We start from the raw sequence: 23,770 nt of genomic DNA, 5'->3' as shown, positions 1-23,770 counted from the left end.
CTCTAGATTATTTATGAGAATGTCATGTGAGACTATCAAAAGTCTTACCAGAGTCCAAGTATATCATGTCAACCACGTTCACTAAATCAGTTATCCTGTCACAGAAGGAAATTAAGTTGGTTTGTATTTGTTCTCACAAATTGTGATCACGCTTTTCATTACCAGGTTTTTACAAGGTAATTGTTTTATAATTTGCTCTAGTAACTTCCCAGATATTAAAGTTGGGTTGATTCGTCTATAATTCCCTGAATTCTCCTTTTCTGTCCCTGGAAATCCCACCTTCAGTTCCCTGGGATCTCTCTATTACGTATGACTTTGCACACATCATTGTCAGGGCTCTGAGGTTTCTTCAGCCAGTTTCTTTAGTATTCTGGGAAGAATTTCACTACTCCAAAACAACTTAATTCAAGTGTGTCAAGAATTCTCTGATGTGCTGTTTACATATTATCCTGTTCAGCCCTTCCATTTCTTTGTACGTATTAATATTGTTAACTGCTTGGTTGCAGTAAGTTTATATTATGAAGACTGAAGCAAATTGTTATTGAGCAACTCTATATTCTTTGTATCACCCATCATGGGATGGGGTCCCTAAGGATGGCCGTGTTACCCCCAAGGCCCCTCGACCGAGCCAGTTCAGCCCGATGGGTACCCTCTAGTCTCGCCCACCACGGCTTGATGTAAGTATAAAAATAGGGAGGCTGCCTTGAAGTCCACTTGGACATGGTTTTGATAGACCCTCTGAACCCCGTGGGTTCCTGGACCTCTTGTGGGTCCCATTTCACAATGGCCATCTTGGGACACCCCAGTCTTATGAGCTATATGCAAGGCACCAAACCCCACCTTTACCACACTCCAAGCCTCGCAGATGGTATTGACACAATGTCCCTCCAAAGTCTTGGTTTCACTCAGGTCTCTCTGTGGCCCCCCCCAACACCACACCCTCACCGACACCAAGGCCATCACCAGCACCGGGGCCCCCACACTAGTGAGCCCCATTGAAGCTTCCTCCTTCCCTGATAGCCTCACCCAAACCACTGGTGTTCTAAACAAAAGTAAAAAATGCAAGCCCCTAGGCTATACCATAAATCATACTGCAAAAGGTGTGCTCTGTCTCTTAACATTACCAGGAGCAGAACTTAAAGTCAGGCCTCTTCCCTTTGCTTCCTCTTAAGAGAGCTCCTTCCCCCTTGGCTGCTGGCAAAGAACTACCTTCCTTAGTTCCAGCCTGGGGTTTATATGGGCCCAGGGCCTGGCCCCTTCTGGTCATCTGACCAGGTGCAGGTGCAGGCTAATTTGCTCACTAGCCTGTTGCCCTGGTTTCCTGTACCTGGGCTTCTCCCTGTTTCTTTGCCTCTCCCCAGGCAGTTTCCACTCTTCTAGGATTAGGGCACCTTAGTGCCCTGCGACATCACCCATTAATTGATTTGTGATGTGTATTCTTCAATGCATCAGTTAGAAAGTGAGCAGCCCAGTTTCAGTCTCTATGTAACTTCATACAGAGTTATAAAGTGTAGCCCCAAACACAGTGCACTGTGATAGTCTAATCTTGGCAAAATAAATATATCATCGAAAGCAAGCAGTGGAAGTGGACCAATGAAAATGTTTTGAAGAAAAATGGCATTACCATGGCTTAGGGTAGTTGGACTTCAGGTGTCATATTTCTGGGTCTGTGGGCCATTTTCTAAAGCCATTTTCTTTAACAGGTAGATTTTTTTTCTAGACTACCTTTTCCATGGTGTACCAATATGTGAGGATGCATCCTTTCCCTTCATGAAGAAAGGAGTCAGACAACCTAGACCACAGTAGAAAACATAAGAGTAAGACCCCAAAGTCACAAATTTAATGGGGCATTGCAGTGGCATTTTCAATGGAAATAATAAGATTTTCATTTTAAATGCATTAGTTCTCAATATTTTGCCAAAATAAAGTGTGGGGGGGGAAACTGGGGGGGGCAGAAAGGAAAAGGGGGAAATTAGTCATTTTCAAACTATCTCTACAAGTAACTAATAGTTATTGCTAATAAATATCATATCTTTGATTCATCATATTCTGATCTCTGCCACCTGCTCCAGTTATTTCCCTGACCCTACCTACCATCATTACCTTAGTCTCATTTTGAGATTCGCAAAGATAAAGAAGAGAGTGCTCACAATGTTTTGGATTTTTTTATCTAGGAGTCTCTTGTGACATCAAGGAATGTTGTGAATCCTGTCTAGAAAGTCATCTAGTACTACATCAGTGTACTTGCTTAGTTCCCCAGAACTTCTTTTGGGGAGTAGTATTCTGACTGAGTTGGGGTGGAAAAAAAGACTTTTGAACCAAGACCTTTTGGATGTTGGTTCATTCTGAAAGTACTAGATTCCACCACCCAGAACTATGAAGCTATAGTTATCTGCTCTTCTGTGAGCCAACCAGCTGTCACAAGCCTGATAAAGTTATTTTTTGGGTTGGGATCCCATGGGTAATGTTATCATACCAAGGCATGACCACGTGCCAGTTGATAGAGTAAGTATGCACCCTTCAAAGGGTCTACTCAGTCAAGCTTTGGTCAATCTAACCCTGTTGGATGGGTTAGAAGAGAAGTTCAACTGGGCACTAAAGGGGCTGTTATGGAACTTCACAATTGGGGAGCCCCAGAATTGGGACAGATTCATATTTTGCCTGTTGTTTGCAATCTCAGAAGTTGCACAATTATCGACAATTTTTTCTCTATTTAAGCTGTTGTTTGTAACTCTGCCCCAAGGAATATTAAACCGCCTGTAAGCATGTTGACTAATGCATCGTGCAAAAGTCTAGAATGTGATCAAGTATGTTCTCAAGACTAGATTTAATTGGGGTTTTCACCTAGGAAGATCTCTAAGCCACACAGCAATCCCAGGAGCAAAACTATATAAAAATGCTCATTTCAGGATTGTCTACCCAGTGATAGGGTCTTATTGCTGTTCCTCTCTATTGAAAATTAACTTTTGGCCAAATTACTGGGTCCCTTGGAGGTCATGTGGTGAAGGTAGGAGGTAAGTTATGAGGTGGCAGGGGAATGACAGACATTTCAGCCCTTTTCATGTCAACCTCCTGAAGCCCTGAAGCACTCTGGAAATGCAGACTATCTCCACCCTTTCCCCCAGACCCAGGGTAAAGTTCTCAGGATGGTGCCCTGCACCCAGATGGTGGGGTAACTTTTGGGGGAATCAGGGTACACCGTCCAGAGGGGGTACTTCTGAAGCATCTGAGAGAAATAGTGAAGATGGGTGCATTAACCCAGGACCTTCTGAGATTCCTTCTGAGTTTAGGGAGATGGGACCACTTGTTGGTGGGTTTGTGCACACTGTCATCCCTTGGCTTAATCCTTTTTGTTTGAGAATAAAACCAGGCAGAGATATAGCAGAACAGAGCCAGAGTATGGCTGATACCTTGTCTCTGACTGGGAAACCAGAGCATGGATTACACATGAATTTGGAGAGCATCCTCAGTGGTAGGCATTGAAAAAACCCAGACAAACAAGAACAAAAAACCTAAACATGTATTAAATAGTGGCTCCCTTTTATTTCCTTTCCTGCCCTGTTTAGCCATGCAGACTGAATATGTGGTTTGGCTTTGGATCTCAAGGAGAGATATTGTATTAATCAGGTGTATTGAAAAACAGCTGCTTCTGAAGCTACTTCTCACATTTCCTGGTTGGCCTTTGAGATTTTTCCTACATCTCTCCAGAGAACACTTTGTATTCTTCACTATCTCTTCAAGAATACTGCCCAACCTCTGGTTTCCTTTTGTTTTTATAAATGTTCTGCTCTTATTGTTTCTCACTGCAGCTGTGCTTCCTTGTTTGCTCCTGAAACACAGGCAATTACCTTGAGGTCAAACTTTAAGGAGCAAGGCTTTTTTGTTTAACTTTACCAAATGTTCCCCACCCTTCACTAATTTAGTATTCCCAAGATGTTGGTTTTCAACTGGAAAGACATATCTTTCAATGACAGTAAATGCAGGAGTAGGCATATGCCCTGAACAGAAATACCACTGGTCTTTTGGGGATTGTTAAGGAGATCAATCTGAGATCTGCACGTCTGACTGCAGATGTGGCAAATACCTATGGGAGGATGAAGCTGGTCCTGGTAATGTCAGGTCCCAGATCTTTCCCTTTGTCTCTCTTTTCTATCTGTTTCCACAGCTGGCTCTAGGATATGTTAGTTGGTAGTTACTGATACCCCTGTATCACTCAAAGCACTGCTACCTCGGATATATTTGTAAGAATGAGAAAGCCAGGCTGTACATAAAGGTGGCACTTCTTCCTAAACCCAGGACCCAAAAACTGGGGGTTATTTTAATGTTCTGAAGCATTTGGTAAATAATATATATGCAGTTATTGCATCTCAATTGTAAAATATGCCTAAAATGTCCCAAAACTGAAAAATCCTTCTGATTGCTTGTAACCGCTGTTTCTAAGGCAGCACATGCCAGTGCTCTGAATCCGCTTAAAAATTAGGCCTAGCTTCACAGGCACCTATGCTTATGTTTTTCATAAGGAAATGATAATGTATTTATATACTGCATGTGCAAAGTTTTTGTACATAAAATGGACATCCTGTTTGAATTTTTTTTCTCTAAAGGTGGAACTTTGTGTATCAAAAGCACCCACTGATTTATCCTTTTTTCAGCTTCAGTCAGGTCTGTGTGGGGTAACAGAGCCTTTATTTTATGTTGACTGCTGTCTGTAAATGCATGTTCCATTTCCACTCAAAAGCACTGTGGATCCATAGGCTGAGCATTAATTACTGGAAACAATAGTGTTATTAAGACCTAATTCTATGTACCTTCTTGTATCTTCAGATAAATGGGCAATTTGATTCTCATAAGACTTTACAAGCTTTGGTGTGGTATGCTGCTGTTACGTTACTCTGCAGGGCACATGGTAAGTCAACTGTAATTTCTTCTTGTATATATACAGGTTTTGAGCTAGTCTCCAATTCCTGAGGCTCTACCTAGCAAAATAAAGTGAGAAGTATACCACTGAGTCTCCTGTGAATTAGTCTTTTTCTCTTTCTGCATGTCAGTTCTTCATGGAGTTGAACTCTTTCTCTTCCCTCTCCCTTGCTGATCATGAAATGACCTAATACAGCTGTCTCTTGGATCTTTTTCCATTCTCTTATTAGGCAGCAAAAGCCAAATCACTTTCCATGCAAGATATACAGAATTTAATAAAGTTGAAGGAGGTGTACACAGATAATGGCAAGGAAACTTTGCCTGTTTCATTGTGTTAATAAAGGTGGAAGGGAAAGTCCTCAGCTGGTGTAAACCAAGATACTGTAGCTCAGTTGAAGTCAGTAGAATGCGACCATTGTATGGCTTCTGGTAAATCTAAAAAGTCAGAAAGTGATCAAAGATGATTTTTGTGTATTTCATGAATTGCTTTATATCATTACAGTGGATATAGAGACAAAAATGAACCAAAAGGCAGAGGTGGGCAGCAATGCAACCTTGAGATGTGTCCTGAGGAAGCCACATGACATCATACAAGTTACGTGGCAGAAGAAAACAAGCTCATCCCCTGAAAATGTGGCTACTTACCAGAAAAATTCTTCAAAGGTTCAAAACCCATACCGGGGGCGATTAGATATTACAGGCACATCACTGGATGATACAGCCATCACCTTTTGGGGAGTTAGAATCCAGGACACTGGATGCTATAAGTGTCTCTTTAACGCCTTTCCAGCTGGATCCCTTGGAAAGGACACTTGCTTGACTGTTTATGGTGAGGTTCTTTCTGGGGACATAACTGTATGAGTAAAGGGGAGAGAATCTATTTTCTATCTGCAGCTTTTCCTCAGAGCATTAAGAACTCTAGGCAGAGAAGCCTTCTGACAGCAGTGCCCTCTCAGCATCAGCTGAATGCAATACCCTGTCATTGCTGAGTAGCATATGTGGGGTGTGTAAGTGGGTACAGGTCCAGGGCACCACTTAAGAGAAGGTATGCCAGAACAGTGCAGGAGGGAAGGAAGCATGGCCTTGCCAGGGCTGCTGCTTGCTTCACTGTGCTTGCCCTTTCTCACTCCAGGAGCAGACGGCATAGGTGTTGTATGTAACAGAGTTCAGGCGTATTTTTTCCATATTACACATTGGTCAAAATTTCTGCTTTGGCTTCTTGCAGAGCCAAATTATTGCACACAGGAAATGAGCATCGTGATTTTGATGCCATGTGCATAGCAGTTCCTTCGGGGGACAGACTTGGCCAGGCACAACTAGGTCTTGAACAGTAAGAGTGCTCTTCCTGCAATTTCATTTCAGTGCCAGGTATAACTGCTGCAGTATGTATGGCCTCATTGCCACAGCACTCCTGGCAGCAGATCAGAGCAGGGACCACAGACAGGTTTACCCGCTCAGTAGAAACTCTCAAACCTTATAATCTGATAAATTCAAGTCTTCCAAGGCTGGTCACTTCAGTAGATGGGAATAGGGACTCAATTGTGGTGAGAATTTGGGGTAGAAGGATATGTTTCTGTCTCTTCATTGTGGGTCTGCACTTCTTGATATTGGTTTAATTGTCATTGCATCTGATCAACAGCTTCCTCTGCTGACATGTTGTTTGTTTGTGTTTCAGAACCACTCAGGATATCTGTCAGCTACAGCCTCTCTGAAGGTCACCTGATGGCCAACTGTTCTGCTAGTGGCTGGCCTCGTCCTACTATCACTTGGCTTGGGCTAGAAAATCAGAGTAAGAAGACAGAAGAGGAAGTCAGTGACCTGAATGGAACAGTGCTTGTTACTAGTCACCTCTATATCAACAACTCTGAAAACCTAGTTGGGCAAAATCTCACCTGCAGCGCAAGTTCCATGGATGAAGACAAAATCTCATCTGTGAAAGTGGAAGGTCAGTGTGTGATACGTGCAATCAGATGTTAGCTGCTTCTTTGCTGCAGCCTTTTCCATTAACATATTTTCAGTCCTAAGCTTTGGGTAGGTTAACATGTATCTGAAAAAGGGAGAATAGTGTCTGTGCACATGCATGCTATGCCTGGAGAACAAGAGTGAGTGGGGATCCTGCTTTGGATTTAGTAGCCATGTCTACACAAGATGCTTTACTGTCCAGTAGACTAATCTACTGCACAGCAAAGTGTTACCATCTACACATGTAGGCTCTTACTGTGCAGTAAATTTAACATGTGTAGGTGCACCCAGTACATCTTAAGGCATGGCAGTATCCCACACTCCTCTCAGGAAGAGAGACCTATGAGGCCACATGTATTTTACAGCAAGCTGAACCAATGTACCAGGGAGAGGTAACTAGTAGCACCTGGTTTAAATTCTGGGTCCAGCTTGCTAATATCACAGCCTGATTGTCATTTTTGTGCTCAAATCGTGGCACCCTTTCCCCTCTCCCACTGCCCTGATTTGCTGAGGGGCAGGTTTGGGGCCAGGTTTAATTGCAGCAGCAGAGGCCTTACTCCCAAGGCCTCTGATCACTGCTGAAAAGCCCATGCCCCTCCTCAGCCCTCCACCTCACTGGAAGAGGCAGAAATGGCAGTAGTAGCTGTCTGCCTCATGTTTCTGAGGGGCAGGGAGGAAATTCCCTTTTCAAAATGCCTCTCTTCTCTGCCAGGCTTCCAGCCAATCAGCAGAGAGTCTGACACTGAACTCAGTGTCAGCCAATCAATAGTGATCATGAGCTCACGGCCTTGGAAGTTGCTGACACTGGTGCTGGATAGGGGAGGATCTGTTTGCTCCTCTGGGTGGGAAAAATGGAGCACAGGGGGTAGGGGGCACCTGGGGGCTGCCTTGGCAGACAGCCCAGGCACTGGGTAGGGGACGGGCTTTTTGCTCCTGTGTGCATGTGTTCTCTCCCTCCCCCGCCTTCCAACCAGCCCCCAGCACCCCAGTTTTCCTACCAGAGGACCAAACAGCCCCTCCACTATCTGGTGCCAGGGCAGCCCCCAAGTACCCCCAGTCCTCTTTGCCCCAGTTTTCCCATCTGGAGGATCAAACAGCCCTCCTCTACCCCTCCCCAAGCTCTCTCCTTCCTCTGTCCCTTTTGCAACCCCTTCCCACCTCCCCTGGGCTTCTATGCTTTTACTCCTGACAGGGGAATGGTTTCCCCAGCCTGTAGCAGCCATCTTATTACAATGAAATACCATGATATGGTTACTTGCTGGGGAACTCCTCAGCAAGTCACATAATTGTAGCATTTTTTTGCAAATTGCATTTTTTGTGCAAATCACTTAACCTCAGGGGGGGACTCCAATCCACCCACCTCACCCTCCAGTGCTGGCTAGACAATCCCCAAAACAAGTTCCCTCCACTCCCTTCGCCACCTCCCATTCCAAAGACAGTGTAAAGTACAGCTGCATCAGCTCAGACCTGCTCTCTGGCTGTGCTGACAGACATTAATGAAGGCTCTCCATTTTGGATCACCTTCATCTGAAGCCTTATATAATGAGGTCTTAGGATATCACCCAATCAGTCATTTTTAAGTGCTCTGCAGCCATGCAGTTCTGTCAGTGCCTAGCTGTAGAGCGCATTCATTGGCCAATCACACAACAAGCTGTCACGTCTGTCAACACCACTGTCACGTCTGTCGGCATTCATCTCATTTTTTTAAGTTCTTTTTGTCTATCCCAATAGCTTTGTTTGGGTTTTGTTTTCTACAGGGAAATGGTCACATTCAGTTCCTGTAGCAGTTTCAGTAGTGTGTGTTGTCATACTTCTGGTCGTGATTCTGATAGTGGTGTGCTGGAGGAGACACAAGAAAAAGCAAAGTGGTGAGTGATTAGGCTAAGTGAAAATCAATAGAATGTCTTTGTGACTCTCATTTTATTGATTACTTTAAAAAACAGGGGCTGGCAGGGAGCATGGGACCCTGTCTCCTGGTGGGGGCTGGGAGATTGCTCCCTGCCTCTGGGACTTGCTTGCTCAGGGTGGGCTCTGGTGGCAGATCCCAGGTGGGGACTATGAAAGAACAGGGTGCCTCCCCCAGCTCAAGGTCTCCAAGAATAAGGTCTCCGTGCTACAGCAGGAGCTGCTGGCGCACACCCAGCCCACTTTAATGTGCTGCCAGGTGACATGGATTGGGGAATCACACCTGCCAGAGCAATATATGAGACCGGGCAGAGGGCTGGGAGGAGAAGAAGAAAATCGGAAGTTAGCGGGTGGAGTAACACATGGCTGCGTCCCGCCTGAGACTAAAAAAACTCCGGGAAAATAAGAAGCTGGTAAGTTCAAGCGCACAGGAGGAGGAACCCTCATCCGTGGAGGGGGAGAGTGTAGAAAGAAGAATACAGGTACTCTCTCCCTCAGTTTAACTTTGTTGGGTTAATTGAACACCAGAACTTGCTAATGAAGGCAGAGAAGCCGGCAATGCAGATCAGAGAGAATGGGTGCCACAAGGTTTGCTTCGGATCCAACCCGGTCCCCACTGGGTTTTGTTTTACTTTCTCTCCCTTGGAGAAATGGCAAGAGGTGCTCCTCCAGCATCTAACTGGCTCTGAGAGGGACAAGGACCCACCAGGAAGAGGGAGTAAGAAGCAGATGCTCCCACTCAAGGTATCTCTTGCCCTAATTGCCTGCCTCTCAAACAATCAAGCTGGGCAAGGCAGCAATATAAGTAAAGAAGAGACCCAATAAGCCCCAGCGGAGAAGGTTCAGTTGTTCGAGGGAAGATAGGCTGAGTAAAGGCGCTGGCTAGACCCAGACAAACTCAGAAGGAGACTCTGTTGGCCAAATAAAATCTCTTTTCATTTCTTCGGTTAACTTGATGCCTTTTCTTTTCATCGGGACAGAGATCATAAGACACATCAGCAGCCGGTAGTGACCGAATGGTGGTACTAGCCTCTCCCTCTCTCCCCCTTTCCTTACATCTTCAAGAACCAGCAAAACCATAAAATTCATGGCAGGCAGGAACAAGGGAGAGAGAGAGAGGTGGGGAGCCACCCCAAAGCAGCTATGCACGGGGAAATGACCTGCAAACAGCTGTTGGGTGTAAAGACATGCCCCTTTTCCCAGTAACAACCCGACAGGGACAATGTCTCCCTGCCCTGGCAGCAGGGAGCTCCCAGCCTTGACTCCCCAGTTGGAGGCAGGGGGCTTGAAAAAGAGCTCCAGGGGAGGTGCAGGTCCCAGCCCCCTGCCATGATCCTCTAGTGAGGCAGCTTGCAGTGAGCCCCTGCAGGGATTCCCTGCCCAGCCAGAGGGTTGCTGCTAGGTGCCCTATTGGCAGACTGGAGCAGGGGGATGGGACCTGCCCCTCCCACACAGCTCTTTCCAAGCTTATGCCTTGATAGCTCAATCATGGTACAGGACTGGGACCTGCCCCAGACTGGGATGGTTTGGGGACAGTCCCAGGCTGTGTGAGGAAATCTCCATATGCACCCCATTTGACAGAAGGTAAGGAAGAAAGGAATAAGGGTAAATAAGTGGGAAAAGAAAACCAATCCATGAGATTAGGGGTGACACTAACTACCTAAGTTCAGGGTGTAGACCAAGGGTGGGCAAAATACAACCATTCTATCCAGCCTGCAGGGTCCCTAAAAAATTTAGAAAATTAATATTTATCTGTCCTTGGTTCCTGTAAAAAATGACAGGAGCCAGGGGCAGTAGGACCCAGGGGAAGTCCTGGTGTACTCCTGCAACAGCAGGGCCCACCTGGTTCCGACCCCCCAGCTGGAAGCCTTAGCAGGGGCTTCTGGCCTGGGACCATGTGGCCGGAAACTTAGGTAAAGGGGAGGGGGGAAAGGCAGGGGAGGAGCTGGTGCTGAGCACGGAGAAAAGCATCCCCTCACCCATCCCGTGGCTAGTGCTCCCTGCTGCAGCCACTCGCAGTCCACATGGGGTTGTCCTAAGCAGGCACAGGCAGCCCCAGGCGGGCTGCTAGAAGCTGCAGCGCAAGGCACTGGCCACAGGATGGGCGAGGGGCCACTTTTCCCTGCACTCAGCACCAGGTTATAATCCGCCCCTGCTGCCAGCGGGGCCCTGCACTGGCTCCGGGTTTGCCTGTTGAGGCTGCGCCACAGTGGCAGCAGGTGCTCAGCATGAAGGAAAGCGGTGCCCACACTTGCCATGCTGGGCAGTATTTGCTGCCGCTGCCCGCCTGCAGCTCGTGTGCTGAGCAACACAGGGACAGCAGCAGCAAACACTGCCTGGCATGGCAAGTGGGGGGGCCGCTTTCCAGCGCAGTCCCAATGGGCAAGGCTGGAGCCAGCGCAGGGCCCAGGCTGGCAGCAGGGGGTGGGTTAGAAGCTAGTGCTGAGTGCAGGAAATGCGCCCCCTCGACCACCCCGTGGCTGGCACCCTGTGCTGCAGCTGCTTGCAGCCCACCTGGGGCTGCCTGTGCCTGCTCAGGACAGACCCGTGTGAACTGTGAGCATCTTCAGCAGGAAAAGCTGGCCACAAGGCAAGGGAGGGGCCGCTTTTCCCCCATGCTCAGCACCAGCTCCTTCCCTGCTGGCAGGCAGGGGGTCGGGGCTGCGCGCTGCCTCCCACCTGTACCACAGGGCTAGGGGGCACTAGGAGTGAGCGGGAGCCAGCAGGAGCACGGGGCCCACACCCAAGGCCAGCGCTGGTGGGGCCAAGAGCGGGGCAGCAGGACTAAAGGGTTCTGGCTGGCAGGGGCTCTGGCCAGCTCCCCCGTCTCCCTGCTGGTGCAACCCAGTCCGGCTCCAAAGACCCCTGCCAAACCTGCACCTCACCCTGGGCTCCATCGGTGCTGGCCCTGAGACATTGATCCCAAGACATTGGGATATTGGTCCCAAGATGGTGACCAGGGAGCGGGGCTCCTTTCAAGGGGCAGGGCTACCCATGCAGCCCTCGACAGCTTGCCAAAACTGAGTAAACGGCCCTTTGCCCAAAATAATTGCCTACCCCTGGTTTAGCGAGACTCAATGGAAGCAGCAATGGTATATGTTTCCTCATTAGCCCTGTCTAATCAGAATGTTTTTCGGGATCAGGAGAGTGCAGGCCTAATAGTGATAAGGTGGATCCCAGCTGACACTGGGCTGACAGATGTAATTGTAAAGCTTGCTGCACTCAGACTATTTTTTCCTGATTTCTCCCATTTTAGTGAGCCACAGATAGACAGTGTTTAAGAAGGAATGGCAACTATGTTTTGATAGGAAAGACTACATTTCAATTATTCCAAATGGAAATATTTCCTCCCATTTATGTAGTATCTTTCAGTTCAGTTCAGTTGTGCTAATTAATATATGATTTTTGCCAGGTGCCTTGCAGGCCTCCTTATTTTAATTCTATTAATTTGCTTGATCCATTTGTACCATTGTTAGTTTTTGCCTTTTTATTTTTTCAAACAGATTTTATAGTGCAATGATTTGGACTTTTACTACACATAACAGCTTTCAGCAAAGGTTTCTGTGCACTAATACTTCACCCAAGTTGGTTTTAACAACCCTGTGGTATTCCCCTGTGTGAGGGCCAAATTAGGGGAATATGTGTACTAATAGCCATCAGTTTCTTAGAAGGCTTCTCTGATTACTTAATTTTGCAGAACTGTTTCATCCTAATCATTCTTTTTCACTTTCTGCCATCTGGTTTCTTTCTTGATTTTAACCCGCTTACTGAAAATTGCTAAAGCCTCATTGTCTTGTATATGATTTTTTTTTCTATCTAGCAAACTTAATCTTGTCTCATGCCAAGAATAGCTATAAAACCACAGTAATTTTTATCATTGTGTTCAGACTATAATTACATTTTAAGCAAAATTTTTATGAGGAGATCTTGTTGGGACTTACACCATCCCTTGTTCTCTCTTGTTCTGTTTTCGTCCTACCAAACCTATTGTCATTCCATTTAAAGCTGATGTTCCAAAAATGTGTCCATCTCATTGCTTTTGCAATCTGCTAATGTGTTTTCAAGGCTGAGACAGAGAGGGTTACTAAGGAAAAACATGTCTTTCTGTGGAGGCTATTCAGGCTACTGCCTTACTGTTCTTAGATTGTGCTAGAATATACAACAGTGTTTAATTCTGTATCTCCGAACCTACTTGTTTGGCAGTAAAACAAGGAACTAATTGACATCAGGCTGCTTACCTCAGATGACTCTCAATCAAGCAAAGGAACAAAGACTAAATATCCACACCTCCCCATTCTAGGGCACTAGTTTTATCACCAGGCTATAGATAGTATGTATGCATCCACCTGTGCATAGAGAATGTATATGTGTGCATTCATCTGTGTGTACATCAGAGAAAGAATATGTCAAAAGCTCCTGGCAGATGTGCAGATAAAGGCACGATGGGGCCTGATGCCTGATTCACACAATTACACTTTCTACCATGTCACACATGCATGGCAGGAGGCATAATTGTGGGATCAAGTATCAGATCCCATCACACCTTATTGCTGGTGCAGGAAGAGCCCAGCATCATAATTCCAAGCTCCCCCTGTACCTGCAAGTAGGAAGGTCCCATGCATAGGAGCCCCATCAGCTGCTTGTTAATGATGCCTTAAGTGTAACATGACACAGGCCTCAGAAAACCTTCCTGAAGAAAACATTAAAAAAGGTTGTCTCTGTTAAATTTTTCAGATTGGATGAAATAGCATAGTCTGCTGAAATGTCCTGACCAATACTCATTTCCAGATTTAATGCTACAATACTTAAAAGCTTGAAGCTTCATGCTTGACTAAGCTTCATGCTTGACCAAACTACTTACAAGCTAGTTACTTCATCCTAGTGATGTGTTGAGTTGATGCCAATGTACTGTTTGCATCCCTGAAACCTGTACCTTCTCTGCTGCTCAATCTACATTCCTTAATGATGGTTTGAATAAGTCAGTTTTGATAAACAGCATTAGCTTGATAATATTAGAAGCATAGAATCATAGAATCAATGAGTCGGAAGGGACCTAGACAGATCATCGAGTCCAACCCCCTGCCATGGGCAGGAATGAGCACTGTGGGTGGGAGGGGTCAGAAGACCCCAGCCAGGTGCCTATCCAGTCTCCTCTTGAAGATTTCCATGGAAGGTGAGAGCACCACCTCTCTGGGGAACCTATTCCAGGCTCTGGCCGCCCTTACCGTGAAGTAGTTCTTCCTAATATCTAACCTAAACCTAACCTCCCTCAGCTTGTGGCCATTGTTCCTGGTGACCCCAAGGGGAGCCCTGGTGAACAGACTTTCCCCAAGTCCCTGCTGGTGGACCCTGATAAGGTTGTAGGCAGCCACAAGATCCCCCTGCCTCATTCTCCTCTTGCGGAGACTGAAGAGATTCAGGTCCCTCAGCCTCTCCTCATAGGGCTGGCCATGGAGGCCCTCAACCATATAAGTGGCCTCCTCTGGACCCTCTCCAGGTTCTCCACGTCCCTCTTGATGTGCAGCACCCAGAACTGGACACAGTACTCCAGCTGCGGCCTGACCAGCGCCACATAGAGGGGGAGCAAGACCTCTCTGGACCTGTTAGTGATGCCCCTGTTGATGTATGACAGGGTGCGGTTGGCTCTGCCTATTGCTTCATTGCGTTGGCGACTCATATTCATCCTGGAGTCAATCCTGACTCCAAGATCCCTCTCTGCCTCTGTGCTGCTGAGAGGGGCAGCCCCTAACCTATAACCATAATGCTGGTTCCCTCTCCCCAGGTGCAGCACTCTGCACTTGTCCTTGTTGAACCGCATCCTGTTCAGATCCGCCCACTTCTCTAACCTATCCTATGCCTGGATGCAGTCCCTGCCTGCTGGTGTATTCAGTTTACCCCACAGCTTGATTTCATCAGTGAACTTGAACAGGGTGCTCTCCACACCCTCGTCCAGGTCACTAATGAAGATGTTGAACATCACCGGCCCAAGGACCGAGCCCTGGGGGACTCTGCTGCCCACACCCTTCCAGGTCGACATTGACCCGTCCACCACCACCCTCTGGGTGCTCCCCTGGAGCCAGTTTGCCACCCATGTGACTGTGCATTAGTCAATGCTGCAGTCCCTCAGCATGCCCACCAGAATTGGGTGGGAGACTGTGTCGAAGGCCTTCTGGAAGTCCAGGAAGATGACATTGACTTCCTCCTTCACATCTAAGCTTTTTATTACCTTGTCATAGAAAAAGACCAGGTTAGTCAGGCAGGATCGGCCTTGCACAAACCCGTGTTGGTTACCCCTCAACATCACTTCCCCTGCACAGCTCTCACAAATGTGGCCCTTGATAATTATTTCAAAGACCTTCCCCAGGATAGAAGTGAGGCTGACTGGCCTGTAGTTGCCAGGCTCTTCCTTCCTCCCCTTCTTGAAAATAGGGTCCACAATGGCCCTTTTCCAGTCCTCAGGGACTTGGCCCAAGCGCCAGGAGTCCTGAAACAGCCATGCCAATGGTTCAACAATGACACCAGCCAATTTCCTCAGCACCTGCAGATTAAGGTCATCCGGGCCTGCCGACTTGGATACATCTAAGCCCTCCAGGTAATCCTTAACTAGGTCTGAACTAACAGTCAGGGGACTCGCATCCTTCCTGGGCCTCTCTACGCTATCACCCGAGAGCACCCCATTGTCAGCAGACAGGAACACAGAGGCAAAGAACTTGTTAAAGAATTCTGCCTTCTCTCGTGCATCCATCACCAACTGCCCTGCCCTGCCCTGCCCTGCGCAGCCCTGCCCTGCCCTGCCCCGCCCTGCCCCGTAGGGGTCCAATGTTACCCCAAGACTTCTTCTTGCTACCTATATACCTATTGGTATATGTCTAGTTTTTTCTGCTCTTTCTGTACAGAAAAGGGAATGACACTATGGCTAGGGATAGACATTCAAAAAGCCTGAGCCTGAATTGATTCAAACTTTGCAGGTTAGTCTAACCTCCAAAGATTTGGAGGTGGGTAGACATTCCCTTTTAATTACAGAAATGCAGGCACAAGACTGGACTGGATCAGGCTAGAAGCTGCGGGAAGCTAGAGGAGCCCTCCTCTCTTTCCACAATATTGAGCTGAGGAGGGCATGGCCAGGCCCCAGCAGGACACTCTGATGTCTCACCCCTCCAGCAGCCCAGGAGGGAATGTTTATCACCCCTAACTCAGTGTTTATCAACCCATTGAGAAATCAAAGCCTCTCTCCAAGCTCTTTGTGATGGGGGTGAGCTCAAGGCCAATTTTGAGTCAGCCCACCCAGTCTTTCCTGCCATGACTTTGTTGATACATTGTACTGGTGGAAAATGTGGGAAACTGCCCATTACCAGCCCCAATGCCAAGGGGTGCTATCTGCAGCTCTGTACCTTCCCCACACTGGAGGCCATGCCTCGCAGATGGCATCCAGCTGATGCTGTCAACCACAACTCAGCCTCACAACGTTGGAGGACATACCAGGATTACTCTGACCCATACATGCAGCCTGTGGCAGAATAACCTGTCTTTCCGAAAACTCTTTTATCTGACAGTTTGGTGCCTCACGTCTGCCTGACCCCCTTTCTGGAGCACATCCACTAGTCTGGGGTTCCACTACCACCACCCAGAGCTGGGCTTGATTCTGGCTCTGTGCACCCTGGGAAACACAGGCCTAATAGCCCTTGAGGGAACTTGATTCACTTCAAGAACTTGGGGTGCTTCCCTCAGTCAGAAGCACAAGTAATGGTCTCCCTTAGTCAGCTGAACCAAAGGGACCCCAAGGCATAATCTAGACCCACACCAATAAATCTCCCACACTAGGTACAACAGAGAACTTTATTGGTTAAAAGGGGTAGGGTTAGAATAGGGTACAGGGTAGAGCAATATTAGAGAAATCCCATAGAACAAACTCTCATGTCTGGGTAACCCTTGATCACACATCTGAGTTACTGCAAGCTCTATATCTAGTTAGATCTCAGGTAGCTTACTCACAAGTATCATCCAGAGGCAGGGGGAGATTCCCTCTGGAGGCAGGAAGTTCCTTGATCATGAGTTTTGAGAGAGAGAGGAAGTTTCAGATGGTTCAGCTCTTCTCTTTCTCTGAGCCTTCCTCATGGCTGCTGCCCCCTCCTCCTGGGCAGTCCTTAACTTACATAGCCCTTGTGACCTCATTTACCTGGTCCAATGGAGTCCAGCACCTGTTGTCTGTCAGCCAACCAATTTGAAATGCATCAGTAGCTGCTGGGCAGACTGGCAGTTACTAGCTCCCCAGGGAGTCCAGGGTCATCACTTTGGTATGTGATACCAGTCACGTAGGCAGAGGGAGCAGGTTCCCCCCAGCTCCCTGGAACATACCCAGCTCAGGTTACCTAAAGAGATTGGGTAAGGTGTGTATCCTCTGCTGGGCCCATGCTAACCAAATTGTCACAGAGCAGAGTTTATGGGGAGAAACAGAGGTGGCTTTCTGCCATATGGGGTACCATCTCCCTGATCTTGGTGGTCCTCAAGGCCACAGAGGGCCTTAGTGCTGGAGATGCCCTCCTTAGCCAGGTGATCCCCATAGTGAGGGAACTTCAAAGCCAAATGTAGAGCTTCCAGGGGATCAAGGTTCCTGGCTGGGGCAAGCCACTGTCATCAGACATTCAGGCACTGGTGAGGCAGCTGAAGGAGGGCATCAGGAAATGGCTTGATCCCTTGTGGTCCAGTCCAGTCCACATGCTGGCCGCCATGTGTTACCCAGGGGTGAAGGGCACCATATGCAGCAGCCAAATGCTGAATCTGTGGATGGAGGTGCTGGTAAAGAAAGTCAGGGAGGCAGAACGGTGGAGGTGGGAGGATGTGGAACAGGGGGATCCACTGTCCCATACTAGCACACCATCTACCAGTCAGTCTTGTCCTTCACCACAGGTGCTGCCAATATGGGCTAAGGGCATGGCTTCTACAGTGGGGTCCAGAGGCACCAGACCCCACCATCAAGCAGGTAGTGCTCTTGCCTTGGTGACTGCCTATCTTGCCAAATATGTGGAGCCGCTGCTGTACAACCCCTTGGCCTATGGGGCAAGCCACAGCCCAGTATGGCTGGATCTGGCCACAGTTGCCTGTGAGCACCTGTCCTGTCCACTGACCAGTGTTCCAAGCGAGAGGGTGTTCAGCATTACTGGGGATGTAGTGACACCCCACCACACCTGCTTGGATCCTGGTTAGGTAGAGTAGCTGGTGTTCTTGAAGGTGAACCTCCCGCTGCTGAGGTCCCCCAAGTTCTAGGTGCAGATGGACTGAATGCCACCCTCCTCACTCCGTCCACACCTATTTCCTTTTTTCATTTCTTAAAAAACAGTTAATGCCCTGCTCTCAGCTGAAGGGGGCACTCACTGCATCACCAGCCAGTAAGGGAAGAACATGTCCCTTCTGAGCTTGCTCCCCTGCCAGGATGAACTTGGAGGTATGGGCTGGGGCTATGGGGAAGGAAGAGGCCCCATGTGCTGGGCATGACCACTAAAACTGCATTCTGCCAGGTTAGGGAGGCCTGTTGGGACTGCTGGCGGTGTGGCAGCCCCGTAAATGCCAGAACCAATGATCCCCTGGTGAAAGGCGGGTCGGAAGCACCGTAACGTCCAGCTAATGCATACACACACACAGTCCAGGCTGGGGAAAGCCCAGACCTGTCATGTCTTTGACAGGCCTGAGGCTTGCTGGTTGCAGTGGAGTTGTGAGGCTCCTGGTGAGCTCAGCTTAGCTGCCTGAGATGCCAGCTTCTGCACTGAAAAACCTTTTGTCAGGCTGAGGAAGTACCTGCAGTTGGTGTGTCTCCTGGTACTGGATGGAAGGAATAGTAAAAAAGCCAGAGGCCGGCCAGGCATGCAATACAGGCAAGAAAGCCAGCCAGTGAAAATGGAAATGGAGGCATCAGTGGGTGAGGGACAGGCTGGGGTAGGGGGAAGGGAGATGTAGCAGTGCAGGTAAAAATGCAGAGGTATCTGGGGAGTCAGATGTCTGGCAGGTTGATGTTGGAGATGTCTCGCCATTCAAGTTGGTGTTCAGAAGGCAAGTTAAGGGTCCTCTCGACTCGGTGAGGGAAAAGTGGAAAGGGAAAATCACTTCCACTAAGACCTCTGTGGCAGAGTACATGCTCAGCTTTCATCAGAAGGTAACTGCCATGATGGAGGTGGCACTCGACTCCCTGGCCCAGGCCCAGGCCCAGGAGAAGCAAAGTGTCCGGTATGATGAAACGGCTTGCTTACATACCTTTGAACAAAATGATAAGGTCATGGTTTTCCTGCCACTAAAAACAGAAAAGCTGCAAGCAGCTTGGGAAGGTCCCCATATCATCCTGGGTAGCCTGGATGATGTGACTTATGTAGTGAACTGGAGTGGGTCATACAAAAAGCCTAAGCTAGTACATATGGACATGCTTAAACCATATTTTAATAGAAGTAATGTAATACTTTGGATTTCCTCAGCTGAAGGATCACCCAGAGGAGTCAGTCATGTATGGCAACAGGGGTGGAGGGGCAGGAATAGAGGAACTCTGCCTGCCAGATGATCTGTCCTCCCAGGACAAGGACAAGTTACTTTCAGCACTCAGGGGCTTTGAGAGAGTGTTCTCAAACAAACCATATAAAATGAACTTGGCAGTACACTCTATAGACACGGGTAGCCATCGCCTTATCCAATCCAGACCATACACAGTTAATGTGAAGGTGATACAAGAAATAAAATAGGAGGTCACAGAAATGAAAGATTTAGGGGTAATCTGGCCTTCAGTGAGTCCCTGGGCCAGCCCAGTGGTACCTGTCTGGAAGCAGGATGGGTCCATCCAGTTCTGTGTGGACTACAGGAAGCTGAATGCTATTACCACCCCTGACGCTTACCCTGTGCCCAGGATGGACTCTTTGCTGGATTACCTGGGCCCAGCCAAGATCATCTCTACTCTTGCTGTCCAAAGAATTCTGGAAAATGGCACTGGATCTGGATGCCATAGCCAAGTCTGTCTTTACCACACCTGTGGGACTATATGGGTTTACAGTTTTACATTTTGGTATGTACAACTCTCCTGCATCTTTTCAAAGACCGATTAGTAATCTGTTACAAGGATCTGAGCAGTTTGCCATGGCTTACATCGATGATATTGTCAGTCAGGACTTTGAATCACATCTTATTTATCTAACCACTGTGTTAGGTAAAATCAAGCAAGCTGGTCTTACCATGAAAGCCAAAAAAGTGCCAATTGGCACTATCTGAAGTGGTATACTTGGGACATCACGTGGGTGGAGGTCAGATTGCTTCCTTGTTGGACAAGATTGAAGCCATTAGAGACTGGCTGCCCCACAAATCAAGAAGCAAGTCAAAGCCTTCCTTGGTCTGGCTGGATACTACAGGAGGTTTGTCCCTGGATTTGGAGCGACGGCCACTCCCCTACATGAACTGACCAAGAACGGCAGCCCTGATGCAGTGGTCTGGAAGCAGGAGTGTCAAGAAGCAACTGTGGTGCTCAACTTTGGCCCCATGGACCAGATAAATGGCACAGGGCCTGTCTGCAAGCTACATCAGGTACAGGAGCCCGCCACTGCCTCACCCCTGCCCTGTGTGCTGGGATTGGGCCTGGAGGCCAAGTGCCACCACCCCCTTCTCTACCTCCACTGGATATGGGTCCCTGGGGCCTGACATTGCCCCCTCCCACCTCCCTCCTGCCAGATTTGATCCTACAGGCCTGGTGCTGCCCCCACCTGGCCCTGCACACTGGGATCAAGTGTCAGAACCAGCACACAAGGCCTGTGGTTCCCCATGGGTCCAGAGATGTGGTAGGAGAACATGGCACCTCTCCCCTGCCACCACATTTCTGGACCTATGGGCAGCCTAGCCAGATGATCTGACCCCCAAGATGGAGGTTGAGCACCCCTGAGTTAAAAGGTTTGGTTTCTGTTCTTGAACAATGTGAAGCCTAGGTTATATCTATCTACATACTTATTATCAGGGGTAACACTAAACTGCAGAAATAGTAGAACTTATTTGTGTTTGATATCAGTGTCCACCTTGAACCATTTACTCTAAGCTATTTTCACCTAAACTGGGCAAGCTGCACATTGATAGCCTTGATTAGAATCATAGCTTTGCTGGGATACCAAAACCTTAAATTTGCTTTTGTTTAGTTAGGCTTACCTCTTGGTAGATGAGCATCATAGCTGTGATGAAAAACTGCTATTTCCCTGCTCCTGTATTAATTTGGTCCAGGAAAAGAATTCTCCCACTTTACTGCTGGCCTGACATTTTTGCTAGGAAATAGCCCAATTGCACTAAACAAAAAAAAACAATGAAACTTCCAAAATTCCTTCTTCAGTCCCATCCCCTCCTCCCAGCCTCCAAAAGTCTCTATTTTCATCTCTGCAAAACTGGCCTTTTATCTGTCTCCATGATCTGCTTTGTATTTTCCAAAAATATATGAGAACTAAATGAAAAGTATATTGTTTATTTTTCCTCTCTTCAAAACCTGAGGAGAAAAAACCTTCCCCTTTTCCCTCCCTCCCCTTGGTGTTGTCAAAAGTAGAGATGTATGTTTTATGGTTTTAGAGAGAACTAAAAATAATGTGTCATAGCACTTAACCAAGTGGGTTGTTGCTTATAAATGCTCAATCTTTTTTAAACCAATTAGTCTCTAAGGTGACATACTGCCCTACCTTTTGCATGATAAAGGTCATATGAGATCGAAAAAATGTGGCACTTCTGCTTGCCTTTCCAGATGGATAGAGTTGGCAAGTCTGTCATTCATAAATTACAGACAGACATGGCATTCAAAAGGCAATTGAATGGGGATGTACCCAGCATATGCCTAGATCTTTAAATTATATACTTTACTGTGAAAGCACTTACTTAAATATTTCCGTGACATCCATCACTATAGCATCTGTCCAATTTACAATAATGAAAAATTAGTTTTTGTTAAATTATCATTCTAGTAACATGGATGTTTTATATTAATGTCCTACATCCAAACTTGGACTCCAGCCTAATTTGTTAAAAGTTTTACATTGTGCCCTGAGGCCTAGTGAATTTCCAAAGGGAGGAAATCCCATGTCAAAGCCCTTGGTTGAGAAATAGTCAGATATGACAATGAGAAAGATGTAGTCCAGAAGCTGAAAGGAAGCCCAGCTGATTTGAACTCTGGTAGCTGAGCCAGTGAGTGCCTGTAAGTAAACTAATTTAAAAATAGGGAAAAGTTACTGGAGATTGTTCTTAAATGGCTGTAAAGCAACACAGGAAGTCATAGGAGTGCAGGAGTATTTTCCATGTGAAAATATTAATAATTACAGGAAAGTAGCCTAGAGCTAGTTTCATTCTGCAGAAAATTTCAGCATTTCAAAATTTGTTTCTGTTTCAAACTGGAATGAATTGATAAACATTTCCATGAAGTACAAATTGAAAAAAAATTTTTGACATAAAGGAAACATTATAAAATAATATCATAGATTTCATAGATATTAGGACTGGAAGGGACCTCAGAAGATCATCAAACCCAGCCCCTCGCCCAAAGGGCAGGAAGTCAGCTGAGGTCATAGGATCCCATCAAGATAATCCAATTTGCTCTTGAAGATGTTCCATGTAGGTGCTTGAACTACCTCCAATGGCAGGCTGTTCCAGACCTTGGGGTCTCGAACAGTAAAGAAATTCTTCCTTATGTCCAGCCTGAAATGGTCTTGCAGGAGTTTATAACCGTTTGACCTTGTCATCCCTTGGGGCGCTCTGGTGAACAGACGTTCCCCCAGATCCTGGTGGTCACCCTGATAAACTTATAGGTGGCCATCGGGTCACCCCTGAGCCTGCGCTTTTCCAGGCTAAAGAGTCCCATGGCTCTCACCCTGTCATTGCAAGGTCTGTTTTCCTGAACTCTGATCACGCGCGTGGCTCTTCTCCTGGACTCAAGTTTCTCTACATCCTTTTTGAATTGTGGGGCCCAAAACTGGACGCAGTACTCCAGCTGAGGCCTCACCAAGGCCGAGTACAAGGGGAGAATGACATCCCGGGATTTGCTTGAGAAGCATCTATGGATGCAAGCCAGCATTTTGGTCACTTTAGTAGCTGCAGCATCACATTGCAGGCTCATGTTCATCTTGTGGTCGATGATGATCCCCCAGTCTCTTTCTTCTGTAGTGCTAGCCAGCATAGCACTGCTAATCCTATAAGCATGCTGCAGGTTTTTCTTCCCAAGGTGGAGAGCCTTGCATTTTTTGGTGTTGAACACCATCAGGTTCTCCTCCGCCCATTTGCTGAGCCTGTCCATGTCAGCCTGGATCACCCGCCTATCTTCTGGTGTGGATGCTTTGCCCCAAAGTTTTGTGTCTTCGGCGAACTTGGCCAGTCCACTTCTGACTCCAATGTCCACATCATTAATGAAGATGTTGAACAATATGGGTCCAAGGACAGAGCCTTGGGGGACCCCACTGGTCACAGGGCACCATGACGATTTACTTCCATCAATTACCACCCTCTGGGTCCAACCACAGAGCCAGTTCTCCAGCCAGTGGATCGTGGTGGACCCAAGGTGACAATTGGCCAGTTTCACCAAGAGGTGATCATGAGATACCAGATCGAAGGCTTTTTTGAAGTCAAGATATATGACATCAATCTCTTTTCCCTTGTCCAGGTGATAGGTCACCTGGTCATAGAAGGAAATGAGATTGGTCAAGCAAGACCTACCCACTACAAACCCATGCTGGCTATCCCTTAGGATGTTGGAGTCAGCCAGTCCATTAAGGATGGCCTCTTTAATAAACTTTTCTAAGATCTTCCCCGGGATAGAAGTCAGGCTGATGGGCCTATAGTTAGCAGGATCCACTTTCCTCCCTTTCTTGAAGATAGGCACCACATTGGCCTTCTTCCAGTCTTCGGGCACTACACCAGAACAGCAGGAGTTTTCAAAGATCCGTGCCAGAGGCTGGGCTATGACACTAGCCAGCTCCTTGAGTACCTTGGGTGTAGATTGTCAGGACTG

At 47.4% G+C, this 23,770-nt stretch overlaps 1 protein-coding gene across 10 annotated transcripts in view; it reads left to right on the top strand.

Annotated features, from left to right (window-relative positions):
• LOC149874188 (OX-2 membrane glycoprotein-like) overlaps window positions 1-23,770 on the top strand; it is a 110,143-nt gene that overhangs the window by 5,518 nt on the left and 80,855 nt on the right. For 7 of the 10 annotated variants that reach the window (XR_016443526.1, XM_090057727.1, XM_090057701.1 and 4 more), the window contains exons 2-5: window positions 4,825-4,906; window positions 5,420-5,746; window positions 6,593-6,862; window positions 8,637-8,747. Coding sequence is in view for 9 of the 10 variants with exons in the window: in XM_090057727.1 (XP_089913853.1) it covers window positions 4,825-4,906; window positions 5,420-5,746; window positions 6,593-6,862; window positions 8,637-8,747 (790 nt within the window). In the remaining variant the exon portion in view is untranslated. Of the gene's footprint in view, window positions 1-4,824; window positions 4,907-5,419; window positions 5,747-6,592; window positions 6,863-8,636; window positions 8,748-9,043; window positions 9,411-9,432; window positions 9,699-19,244; window positions 19,524-23,770 lie in introns of those variants that run through there. The other 3 variants (XM_090057679.1, XM_090057690.1, XM_090057668.1) reach the window with 3 other exon arrangements.

This window comes from Crocodylus siamensis, chromosome 1 (assembly GCF_052110815.1).
Source record: "Crocodylus siamensis isolate JL-2025a chromosome 1, ASM5211081v1, whole genome shotgun sequence".
Classification (NCBI taxonomy): Eukaryota; Metazoa; Chordata; order Crocodylia; family Crocodylidae; genus Crocodylus; species Crocodylus siamensis.
This window is presented reverse-complemented; position numbering and strand designations above follow the sequence as displayed.